Below are 13592 nucleotides of genomic sequence, written 5' to 3'. Positions count from 1 at the left end.
GATGAGGTCTGTGATCATTTGTTGAAAAAAAATTCTAAATATTACTCATAAGTTGGACGAGCTCCTTATGGAAAACAGAAGAAAGGGAAATGTATGATATCACAATCGCTGGGGATGTGTCCAGAGGCGGCGGGACATTCACCCAGGGCTGCTTCACGCCAAGGCACGCTGCTGATACAGACCCAGAGGACGGATAATCATAGAGAAAAATGCCAGTCTGTGTGTGTGTGTGTGAAATTTTCCTCAGTGTGGAACCCCTTACTTACATCTAACCCTTACATCTACACCCTCCAACCCTCATGGTCTGTATCATGTTATGAGCTCACCAGAGACGAGTCATGACTTCACGGCCACAGAGCCGAACCTAACACTTCATCACCACTGATCAGAGTTCTAAACCAACTCCATATACAGTAGGGGAGTGTGTGTCCATGATCAACACAGGAAATCATCAAACAGACAGGAGTCTCACTGTAATTATTGTAAAATATTTATTGGTCATAATGGGAGTACAGGGGTCATGCATATTTACAGCGTATAAAAGGTTTTATGAACACAAAGAAAGTCAAATGATCAACTTAAACGTACAAAGGCTCACAAAAGAAGGGTTATCATAACGTTAATGTTTTCTGTCAGATTCATTTAAAATGACAAAGTGTGATTTAAAAAAAAAGAATCATGATCGAGCTTTAAATCTTAAACGGCTGCTTAACCTATAGCACTTCCAGACATACAGGCATACAAGCTCAACATTCAAAAAACATATGAGGTAGTCAGATCAAATAATAATAAAAAAATACAATCAATAGATCCATGGATTTGTGCTCTAATTACCGTGTCCTCCTTATACGTTGGCAAAGATGAGTAAAAAACATTAAACTGAACACAGCTTTTATTGCAGGATAATTCAACACTGTAAAATTTCTTAAAGAAAATAATCCAATCTTTAATTTGATATAAAAATACCACATTGAAGAAAAATGTTTTCATTGAATCAGTTTGGACACATTCATTGATATATTAAAGTGAGTGTAGCTTAAGCTTTTTGATCATTTGTGCTTTACGTTAATTTTTTTTTATTTTTTTTCAATTTTATTACTTAAAGTGCAGAAAGAAAAAGAGAAACATTCTCTTCCAAGTTCAACGAATCTCTGCCAGACAAATTGGCAAAAGCATAGGAGATGGTTGAGTAGAACCACTGTTACAGAGGAATATTGTCTCTGCTGCCTGGAATTTGAGCAGTTAGCATGTCATGATGGCCATGAGACTGTCATACAGTAACAGTCTTCAGTCAGAGGCGTCTATAGATTGAACGACTGCTACTGCAGATTCTAACTCCAAAACAGCAGGAACAAATCTGAAGACACTTGAATGAATAAAGACAGCATTTATGTTCCCTGGAGGATAGACACATTGTTTTGGAAATGAATTGAAAGAAGATCATCAATAAAATAGTTACGGGCTTAAGCTTACAGATGGTGGACTATAGACAACATATCTTTAAAAATCTGGAAAAAAATTATGCTACTGAAATAAAAAATCAATTTAATGCTTTTTTGCTCATCTTTACCAAAAGTTGATTATTGATGATGGGAGGCTGTGGCTTAATATGATGCAGAATTATTTTGTACAAACTGCGCATGACCCAAAGGTTACAAACCAAAGCTGGTTTCATGTTTTACTACATGCTACTTTGGAGATGGGATGCTATGAAGCGTCTAAAAGCTTCAGCTTTAAAATGAACGGCGTGTCTAAAAAGCATAGCTTAATACATTTGGAGTTGTGAGTCCTGTTCTTAGTTTTAAACAGCTGGATGGGGTGTACAACATCAGCAATACCTGCACAGATTATTAAAGTTTCACACAGAACAACAAACGTGAAATATGTCTAGAAATTTGTTAAGAAAAGGCGTCTCCTACTGACAACTTTATAGTATAATTATTTACTAAATTGCATCTTATTCGACAGCGTCCAACACTTTTATGTATGCTTTACAAAGAATTTCCCAAACCATATGTTATATGAGCAAATCCACAATTCACAGTACTTCCACACACACATCACAATAAAAATTCTGTCGTAAATACATTCCAAAATATAATCTTATACACAAATATATTTATTTATAGCATCTGTAGAAAGCTGTACATAAGTTTACACTGAGAAAGGAGAAGAAAAAACAAACAGATAAAAAGCATTGTGTCCCCACTGCTGCTTCAGGGAAACATCTCTTCTTCTGTCCCACTCTAGGCCCCTGCTTGTCCCCCTACACACACTCTTGACACTCACACACATACACACACACTCACACACACGCACATGCACACACACGCACACACGCACACACACACAGAAAACATTCATATTCTTGTAAAGCGGTGGAGAGCTTACAATGTTGAAGAAAATATATGTGAAACAAAGAACTTTGGCCACAGCTTATACAACACACTGAGTGCCAAGATTTACACAAAACCAAGTGGGATAAGGAACTCCAAACACTGGCCGTCTGGTGTCTGCAAACCATGGAAGAATGCCTCATGTTTTGTCTGATAAAGATTACAAACAGGGAGCGCTACTCCTTTTTATCATCTGACGCCTTTCTATTTCTGTGACAATGTGCTGCATGCTGAAAGGACAGACAGCAAGACCTCAGCTAGCGCATGCTAACCATGATCGCTGGGTTGTTCTTTAAATATGGCCGTCGTTAATGCTATCAGTCAGTCAGTCAACACTGTGGATGAGATTCCTCAGGTTATAAAAGAAGGAACTGGCACAGATGAAGCAGAAAAGAGAAGTTTGCACATGTGCTTCCCTCAAAACACATTTGCCTATTTACAATTATTCACATAAAAATACAAATCAACAGTCTGGAGCAGAAGTTTGCATACAGTCACAATTAGCATGAATGTTGCCTTAATTGGGTCTGATAATATAAAAATAATTGATCTGAGCCTTTTATTCCACCATGGACTGATTTATAAAACACTACATGCTCAAATATGCAGAATCCTCCCAGCAGGTTGTTAATACAAAGATCTCCCTGCTGGCAAACATTTCTCCAAGGATTCGTGGCGATGTATATTTGAGACTGTTGCGTAGTTCACAGTTGAGGTTGTTTAAGATTTTAACAATCATCAAAAAATATAGTTGAAATACATAATTTCAATCCCCAAATTATAAGGAAATTCATTTCAATAAGCGTATGAAAACTTCTGACCAGAACTGTACACCAACACTTCAGGAGATATAAAGAGAGACAGCTGAGAAAAAGACTGAGACCTCTCTTGTGTCTGAAGGATAGTAATGCAAACAAGAGAATGACTTGGCTTACAAAGTAATGGCTGGACTGAGTGGAAGATGTAATGTGAAATACTGAGTTTAAAACATTTTCAAAGGACTTTAAACCACACATGATAACTTAAGGTACTTAAAGGATCACATTGGAATGTATGTCAATGACCTGATATATGTATATGGAAAAATTAAGAGACCAATAAACAATGATCAGTTTCTCCGATTTTACTCTTTATAGGTATGTTTGAGTAAAATTAACATTGTTATTTTATTCTATGAACTACTGACATGTCTCTGAAATTCCAAGCAAATACTTAGTATTTATTGGCAGAAAATGAGAAATGGTCAAAATAATGACAGAAGATGCCGTGCTTTTAGACCTCAAAGCATGCAAAGAAAACAAGTTCATATTCATTTAGAAACAATAATACTGATGTTTTAACTCAGGAAGAGTTCAGAAACCAATATCTATTGGAATAACCAGGAAGTTTTCAATGTCATTCAGTGCTTTGGTCTCTTAATTTTTTCCAGAACTGTATAAATAAATTTATTTTTTTATCCATTTATGTTGTGATTGAAGACGATGATTATGATAAAACGCTATATCCCATTTACCATGTACGCCAGCCTGAGCACAATTCTCTGGCAGGGGCAACATCTTTCAAGTGGCCCTCCCCTTGGGGGCGCCACTTATTTCTCTATATAAATTGCATGTTAGTTTTTAATAAATTGTCTTGAGAGACTACATGTATTGTGAGTAACCTGAACTGAATTAAAACGCCAGGTCAGATTTTGAGGATTTCTTCCAACGTACACCAAATGTTTCTAGCTAAATAAAATTGACTGATTGATCCGATTTGATTTGATTGACACCATGAAGCCAGGCCAATCACACACAGACACAAAACAAGTATCAGTCTTTTCCTTTAACTTCAGCAAATTAGTATGCTTTAACTCTGAAAATGTGGTCATTTTAAACTTGCACCTATTGAGCCGCTCTAATGTACTCCTATATCTACTGTTTACACTTTAATCCAAAATAAAGAAAAATCTTCTTTTTTCTAAAATATGGAGGTCTACCTGCAGATCTTTCACATTGTTCTTTCACATTTGCTGGTGCTTGTTCTCTCATACATTCAACACCTCCGTTGTCTCTCTTCGTCAGGATGATAACAGATCAGTTCATACTGCACTTTTGTCCTCTTTCTAATAGTGGTTGTGTTGCTCCTGTGCTACTTTCTAGGTTGTGTGTGTTAAAGTAATGTGTTTACGGTCCAGCCATCAACATATCACTTCCTAACCTCTGCTAATCTTGCATTGTTCAATCACCGATGGAGCAAAGCGACTGAATTCAAACCATTTAAGGACGAAGAAAAAAAGGCTTAACTGTGATCAGAAGAGCAGCATTTGGATTTGAAAAAAAAAAGCCCATCTAAACAGAACTTTCTTTCTTTCTTTCTTTCTTTCTTTCTTGTGCTGAGACGCGTCTCAAAATCACCGCAGCACATTTGTCAGTGTTTTTTTTGTTTGTTTTCTGCGTCACACTTTAGAAGACCAACGAACCAGTTTGGGTGAAGGCGCAGTGGCCGGTGCATTCGGGGAGGCGTCCCGAGCTACGCCGTGCTGCTGCTGGAGCACGGCGTGCTCTGCGTGCTGCCTATGCTGTGGGCCGCGCTGCTGTTCTCCGAGACAGGCTGTGGCTTCTGAACGGGCTGCGCTCTGGCGTTCCCACCTGGATGCGGGGCAGGAGAGGGGTGAGGTGGGGATGGGGAGGTCGGACCAGAGAAAATGGGACTGGATTTAAAATCGGCCAAAAACATGACAAACTGATCTGGCTGAAAATACAAAATGGTCAATGTATGGAGCTTATTGCTTGACATTTCACATAGTTTCAATTTTTTATTGTCCTTTGAGATCTATCTTTCACAGGCAAAGGAAAACATATAGAGAACAAAGCATAAAGAGAACAAAGTGTAAAGGAATCCAAGGCGAACCCTGGCCAGCAGGATGAGAAGCAGGACGTCCCTAAAGATGTCCCCTGAAAGGTCCAGAGCCAAATGGTCACATCTTTTATGAACAGATTTTGAAAGAAATGTTTTGCTCTTCACATGACTTTGTGTCTTTAGCTATCTGGAACTAATTAGCCTTTATTCAGGACAAAGCAGGAGAAACAGCACAGGAACCGGTTACTGTCATCCAAGCATCTGGGTTATTGTTCTTTGTCTAAAAAAGCATTTCCTATCATAAACTAACTCGCTCCAAAGCTTAAATTACTTATTTTGTCTGTTTACAAAAGACATCTCCATCAGACATTGCTTAATGGAAAAACATGTCAATTTCAAAAAAACAAGTTTTTTGCTAAAGAGTTAGGATGATATGGTTTTTCAGCTTTATCGCAACATTTTTTTCACATCATATGAGTCACGTCATCAACAGCTGCATGTTACTACTGGCGAAAACGATGAAGACGACAACAGGAAGCAGTAGGAGCGTGACAGTTTGTTTTTGGTTTTTTGGACTTTGCACAGCTGGCTCCACCAGAGCTCTCACAGCATCACAGTTAAAAACACTGTGTCATTAGAACATATTCAATCTATAGCTCATCTGTAAAGGAGACTATAATTTCAACAAAACTTTTTTTTTAAAGTAGGCGGGGCTTGTTGCTTCTATGCCTGAATAAGATGCCTACGTCTCCTCTGATTGGCTGATAGATGCATGCTAGCAGCACCATAGCTGAATTGTGAATATATCTCATGTACCTGCTTCTATCTGTTGTCTACATGATTTTCAACAACTTATCGCATGACCAAACTTGTGAAATTAATTTAATTTCTTATTTAACAGAAACACCGCAATTGTGAAATTGTGTTCTTTCAACATCAGCAGAATAGCAACAAAGATTTGAGCACATTTGTAATGGCGTGCAGCCTTGTGGGAGCGAGTGCCTCTGTGTATGACAGCTGTATGTACCTATGGGTGAAATGGTAGCTCTCTCCTGCTGTCAGGCCCCAAAGCTCCGCTAATGATTAGCAGGAGAGGGCTGGCTGCCAGCAGACCTTCACTCACAGGACCGACCAGAGCCCCGCAAAAACAAAGGGATTCACCTCAGCTGTTGGAGGAAACTAGAATTCCCATGTCTGATATTATCTCTATAGATGGGAAAGATAAAGGCACATTCTTTTTGTTACAAGAGCACTTTGTGCGTGCATAAAAACCCCTAGGTGCAGCGCTTGCAACAGATGTCTGCTCAGAGACATTTGGCCTTTACTCTTTAGGTGTAGAAATTATTTCTATAAGGATGAGAAAGCCCCCAGTGCCTGTGCAGGATAAAACCAAGAAAGAAAGAGGCCTATAGCTGCAGTATGTAACTTTAATAAAAAAATGTTTTTTTTTCCATATTTGTTAAAACTGTCACTATGACCCAGCTGTATAATATGAGGGAGATAATATGTGGAAAGAAAAATGAAGCTCTTCTGCCTCCTCCCTGTGGTCCTACTGTCATCTGCAGTAGGTTGGTTGTTTCTGACTCCATCAAGTATTTTTCTTTAGTTTTAGCATTTTGACAGCCCTAAGCTTTATCATGACGTGTAAATCTTCTCTATAACATATACTATGAATTTCTCTCAAAACAGTGAAACTATTAAAAGTTTTTAGCTGTGCTGATTTTAGACCAACTAAACAGAGGAGGATTTCATTTTTCCACAGAATAAGAAAGTTTAGGCCTGGCTCACTGTAAACTGCATGTGTCGTCATAATGAGCAAAATTCCAGATATTATGATGGTATGTGGCTTCTTTTTAAAGCAGCTAAGTTTCTATTTTGCTGAACAGAGACTGTTCAGTAATTGTCATGTATTCATAAATGACATGACCATCATGACCGTCAGTAAATAAAAGAGGGGAGAAATGACTTTTAAAGGCATCTCTGAATGCTGCTGGAACAAATCCAAAGTGTTTCCATGCCTCATCACTATGAACACTGGTTGAAAATACACTCAGAACGTGATATTTTTGGTTGTTGTTTAGGGGATCTACGTTCTTGGGGTTAACTGCAAACATTGCCATATAAGGTCATCTGTAGCTGATACAGTTAACACTCCCATCCAAAAGTGGTCTATTTTCATAACATCAACAGAAATGTGCCTTTAACTGAGTCTTTTCATGTCATCTATCTTTAAACCTGCTCTGTGTGTGTGTGTGTGTGTGTGTGTGTGTGTGTGTGTGTGTGTGTGTGTTTGTGTGTGTGTGCGCCCGTGTGTTGACTTTTTATCTGGAATATACTATCTCTGGAAAAGCAGATCCGTTGTGTTCTTTTGTTGGTCACTCACTTGTAAATATATAAAACAGAAAAGATGACTGTTCCTATAGAAAAGCCAAGAGAAATATTTGGAGAATGATAAGGGTGCTCAGCTTGGTACAGGGGATGGTTACTGTGGCAACAAATCCTCCTCAGAAATGTAACGGGAGTATGATGACTACGAGAGTTCTTTAACTGTAATCCCTCTGATAGCGGTTTGGATCTGGCCAACTAATGCAGTCATTTCACACTAAGTGAGCTCTTTCCAGAACGCACATGCAAACTTCCAAACAGTTTTACTAAAGAACCGCCACATTCCTGCAGGTCAGTGGCCCAGTGGATCAGCACTGAGACACTGAGTTCTATGCGGTGCTGAACTCGGTGGGCTTCCTCTCAGGGGTCGGCCAGGGTCAGCGGGCTGGGGACAACGGGGAAAGTCTTGGCATCTAATAGACAGATTGTGTGTCTCTTCCTGTGAGCGCCCACTAAACCCAGCGAGGGGGATTTCCAGCTTGTCTCCAGCCATTGTGCTGTGAACATTTGCTGACCGCCTGCGGCCCCCCGAAAACATTCAAAGGGAGGAAAGAGGGGAGCTCTCGCTGCTGACCAACAGGATATATTTACAGTGAAGGAGTCAATATGTTATTGTGAGGCGCCCTCTATCAGCTACAGGATGTTTGGTCATCGCTGCGGCATGCTGGGACATTCCTTTGCTTCTTATCTTTTTTCATTAAAGCGTCGAGGTGGGTGGGGTGGGGTCGGGTTGGGTGGGGGTGGCGGGGCGGTAGGTGAGGGACCTACCTGTGTGTGTGTAGATAAACCACAGGGCCCCAGTCAGCAGAACCCCAATAACAAAGGCGGCGAAGGCGATCAACACCACCGTGGTGGTGTCCAAGAGAAACATCTCAGCTGGAACATGAAACAGTTTATTTAGTTAACACTCAGTCACATGGAAATAATGGAAACACAGGAAAAAATAAAAACAAAAAAAGTTTGCTTTTTTTTTTTACCTTCTTCATGTTTGTTTGGAGGATAATCTGCAAAAGAACACATCGACAATGAAAACTTAAAAACATGCTTCTTCACATTGACACAACTGCACAGTATTAACCTAAAACTATGAAGATATAAAATGTAACATGAGTCAGCAAGTCTGTTTCCATTCACAACTATTTATAATAGTTGTGAAATTTGAGATTGTAAAACTAAATTTGCTGAATGGAAACACGGCAATTCTGAAAAGAACTCTTGTTTTTCTATTAAAAAGTTTTTGCACCGGGATGAGGTGTTTTTTTAAGTAAAACTTTACCAAAACAACTACAAGCAAGTATGGCAATTCACAGTGAATAAATAGTATTGCCAGACAAAATATCAGAGATGAAGTGGGTTTTATGTCATATCAAAAAAGTAGCTTTTTTTTCTCGCAAATCTGCAAAGAAAACACTTTTTTCGCATCACACCAGTCACATGGTCAACAATCGGATGTTGCCACTGGCGCAAACCATGAAGAAAAGATGACAGGAAGTAATAAGAGGATGATGGTGCTGCATGTTTTTTAATGACTCATTGTGTGAACAAACTTATTCATGTATGATTTTAATTGTGTTTCTTATTTAATGGAAACGCCACAATTGCGACATTGTTTCTTTTTCAATGTTAGCAGAATAACAACTGTTCCGTGCACGCTTACAATGGAAACATGGCTACTGTGTCAGCCGCATGCCACAGAAACAGCAGATTACAGATACTCTCTAGTGCTGATAAGCAATCCACTGAAGAATTCGATGCAGAAACCTGAAGCAGAACAAATCTCGAGAGCACATCTACGTATGAGGTGAGAGTGTCCCCTCACAGATGGACCTGTTGACTCCGCTAGGTTCTGCTTAGCCATTTGTTGAAAACGCATCTGGAAGCCTTTCAAAAGTGAAATTAGCTGTAATGATGTCTTAACTAACAAAACAAAGGCGCTTGTGTGCTGCAGAGAGGCAGAGCTGGTAGGTGGCCAGCTCTCCTTCACAATGGCTGCTATTCCTGGAAGGAGCATTCGGCTCACATAATGGATGGTGACAAGTCATCTGAGAAGAGTTTAATAACAGAGGAGATGACGGCCACCCCATCCCTTTCCCCGCAGCCCTCCATGTTATCTGACCTAGGCGACTTGCTATGCTAAGAATGCTCAGGAAGGCCGGTAACATTTGCAGCAAACTGAGGATGACATAACAGGAAGAGGCTGTCTTAAATTTCAAATTTGTCACTGCACTGGAAAAGATTATCACTTTGTGTTGGATCTAACATTTTTGTCAGTAGATTTAATTTAAAAGTTGTGGTTTTGTCCTAATTGATTTCGTTTATCCTTAAATTGTGGTCCAGACGGCAGGGGGGCCATGAATGGCCTCCACTTTGAACATTTATTTCTATAATTTCTGGGCCAGTTTATTGCGCATCAAAATTTATCATGACACGCCTAATGGCAGCATCATTCTGTGTGGGGATGCTTTTCTTTAGCAAGGACAGATTGCAAAAGAATTGATCGTGGAGTGGAGGTTCACCTTTTAGCAGGACAACGACCCAACAAATACAGCCAGAGCTTCAGAGGCTTTAGACTGGCTTACTTATCTAACATAGTTTCAGTTGTATTTACTTAATTTTGTTTGTTAATGAGCAAACTATGTCATTATTCATACTAAAAAAATATTTTTAGTTGCAGTCATACAATTGATGGAGCATATTTAAGGAATTTGACTGGTTTCCAATTCACTCAATATTTTTTAATTTAAATTTGTAGCACCAAACCTTTTAAGAACACATTAGTTTTAATTTTTAGAGTGGACCCTGCAGGTGCAACGGCAGAAACTAAAAAGTTTTAAACTAAAAACTAACAAACTTAAAAAAGTATTGACTCAGAAAGCCTGAATACGAATGCGCAGGAAACTTTCCAAACTTTTCCTGCCAAAGTGCTTAAAAACTTTATCCTTTAACTTTCAACGTGTGCAACGACAACATGTGAAACTATTGAGGCGTCATGGATACTTCTGCAGAGCACTGTTATAAAGCTGAGAACCCACTAAGCCTTCTCACACAGTGTCCTGATGCATGTTGTGGATAACCATGCTGGACTTCTTCCCGGCCGGCCGTGTTTGCTGCTTTAACAGAATCAGATATGATCAGATATGAGAGTGTGGTCAGCGTTAGAACAGCACTGGTATCTCAGCAAACGTCATTTGTTTGTTAGAGCTCCTGCCACGGAGAGAGCGCCTTCCCGCAAAACGACTTACTTTGGTTGAACCCTGAACTTTCCTCAACCTCTGAAGACACGACCACAGAGGTCACACCACCAAGACTCCCTGACAGATGGTTCCAGATTAGACACAGCTGAATTTCACAATCACTACAGAAAAAACCTGCTCCATAAAGCTGCCAGCGCTACAAAGAACATTACCATAAAACATAACTTCACACTATCTGTCTTCTTCACCCTAATCCAGCTGTTAACATGCTGTGGAATAATTCTGGATTTAAGCAGTGAAATACAAATTAAGTCTTAACATTTGTTTCATATTATTTTATGGTAATTCTGTCAATATAGTAGTCAATTTGACTTTTGGAGGTTTAATAGAGCAGTCAAAACTGGAATAGGCTTTAAGTTGAGGTGTTATTGCTCATATTTCTATCAGAAATCTGTCGCTTACAGAGATAAATCACAACAACAGATAGCAGAACGTATCTCAGTTCTACAGTTTTATGTGAGATAGGATATAATTTTTAAAAAATGTCCATCTTCAGGTTTTAATTTTTTAGTAAATTTATATGGAACATCATAGAAAAAAATACATACAGTAGATACATTCCAAAAATGACAGTAAATCTACAAACAAAATGGCTGCAAAGGATTTTGTTGCACTGTTGCAACAGCTCTGTTATAATTAAGAACTCACCCTGACTAACTGAAGAGTTGTGGTGGGTAAAACCTCAATGAGTGATAATAATGTTGGAGAGAGGAGTGGGTCAAAACTCTTCATCAAGACTGATAAGATGATACAAACTATGATTTATTTAAGTTAGTTCTTCATTTTTTCCACACAGTGTCTCTTCATTTTGGCTTAGCTGTTTTTCTTTTACATAAAGTCACAATATTGTATATGATATGTCTGTTGTCTGGGACTACATTTAAATAAATTTACAACACACTGATAATTACTGATGCTGTAAAGAAGTAAATCTAACTTTCACCAGAGGGATTTGAGGTAATTTTCTTCTTCTCGTTTCTTTCCTCTCTCCATGAAAACATTTGGTTTGCCATCACAGCACAGAGGATCTGTTTGCTTTAGAAAACATGGCGTTTGGAACAGAATCCATCTGCAGTGTTTACAGTGGGTTTGTTTGCTTAGTGTATTCCTACGAAAACTGAGCCCTCTCCATGTTAGTGAGCAGCGCAAACTAAGTAGATGAAGTCAATGATAACTGAGACTTCAAACTGATTACATGTTTGCCCAGTTCTAAGATCCAAAGTATAATGAGAACCATTTCTGCCCCGAATTATCCCAAACAACTCTGACTCAGGATTTTTTTTTAAAGCTGAGATCCATTACATTATTATTTTAGAGTTCCAGAAACACCAACATAGTACATCAGGAACATGCAACAGCGTGGAAAAGCTTTGATATTTTACAGCCAATTTCTCTTTTTTTAATGGATGTTAACATAGTGAGACAATCCTCCATAATAATCCCACCCAGTTGACCACCCCTGAGGGATCAGGGCAGCGCTGTGCTGCCGAGTTCACAGAAACAATAATCTGATTTTATCCACAACAGCTCTAAATTGGCTAAAATCTGCCAAGATGACATACAGTTCTGCCTAATGGAAATGATGCAAGCAATTTCATATCATGAGTGAACAATGATGAGTCATTCTCACTGCAGTTCTCATGTAATCGAAGAAGGGATGCTGATTTAGAAATCCCCAACAATGCACCGGAGAACGCCTCATGGCATCAACCCATCTGAGCTTAGGTCATAAATGCAACAATCTAATTACAGTTAAGTCATGAACCCACCTCCCGCAAGCGCCTGCCTTGCTAAGCCATGACTCGTAAGGCGCTGCGAGTGGATGGATGAGCGAATGCGCAGGCCGTGACCAAGGGGCCTTCAGTCTTTGGCTGGCTTCCCAACGTCAATGAGAAGACCACTTGCCCCCGTTTCTCCCCCCGTTCTGGTGGAAAAGGGAGGCCGCAGAGAAGGGCCAAAGTGAAAACAACTGGTGCTCAGTGCCGCATGACTCCTGTTTTTCCACATTTTCCTCTTCTTGGTCTGATCTAGGAGGCCAGAACCAGAGCTCACTCCTCTTTGCTGAAGTCAACTCTGTGGTAGGATGCATTCACTGCCAAAAGCCCGCGCTTGCGTACAGCCATCAGCGTAACCCGAGGCACGTGCACAGCTGTCACGTGTGTATACAGGGTTACATGTAAGCCACGCATACACACGCTTCGGAGGTAATGATTACCAGATGTGTATAGTATAATGTGGATTGATCTAACCTTTCTATGGCACCTTTAGAATGAGTGTTTGCCTCTGTCTAGCTGTTTTTTCTTGTAACACCTTTGGTAATTGATAGAGATTTTTGGTATTATCATTTTGTTATTACTTTAGTTCATATTCAGTCTAATGTTAATCAGTATTATTGTGATTTTTAGTTTAAAGTGTTTTCTTCCTTATGTGTGTATGAACTGACCTGGAGGTTACGACTGACTGTTTCATCTTCATGTGAGACAGTTAACTCTGTGTTTCCCAGACCTTAATTCTTATCAACCAGAATACCTCCTAACTGCCTGTGAGCAGTCGTATTTTGTCTCTTGTTTATCCTCCCTCTTTGTTGACAGTTTGACCTAGAGCTGAACTGGGCTCAGATCGTAGATCAGATATCACACCTGGAACTGAGTTGCTGGTTTGTTTAGGTTAAATGTTAAATGCTTTGCCAGTAGCTAAGACTATCTGCAAAACTATA

The 13592-nt window shown here is 39.4% G+C and overlaps 1 protein-coding gene across 2 annotated transcripts in view; it reads right to left on the bottom strand.

Annotated features, from left to right (window-relative positions):
• Positions 1 to 4022: 4022 nt before the first annotated feature.
• tgfbr3 (transforming growth factor, beta receptor III) overlaps positions 4023 to 13592 on the bottom strand; it is a 93463-nt gene continuing 83893 nt past the window's right edge. For both annotated transcript variants that reach the window (XM_015034595.1, XM_015034594.1), the window contains exons 15-17: positions 8600 to 8626; positions 8391 to 8498; positions 4023 to 5026 (exon numbers count right to left, since the gene is read on the bottom strand). In XM_015034595.1, coding sequence (XP_014890081.1) covers positions 4908 to 5026; positions 8391 to 8498; positions 8600 to 8626 — 254 coding nt within the window. In that variant the 3' untranslated portion in view covers positions 4023 to 4907. The remainder of the gene's footprint in view (positions 5027 to 8390; positions 8499 to 8599; positions 8627 to 13592) is intronic.

This window comes from Poecilia latipinna, unplaced genomic scaffold (assembly GCF_001443285.1).
Source record: "Poecilia latipinna isolate Pla-1442-1.1 unplaced genomic scaffold, P_latipinna-1.0 Scaffold306, whole genome shotgun sequence".
In the NCBI taxonomy this organism is placed as follows: Eukaryota; Metazoa; Chordata; class Actinopteri; order Cyprinodontiformes; family Poeciliidae; genus Poecilia; species Poecilia latipinna.
This window is presented reverse-complemented; position numbering and strand designations above follow the sequence as displayed.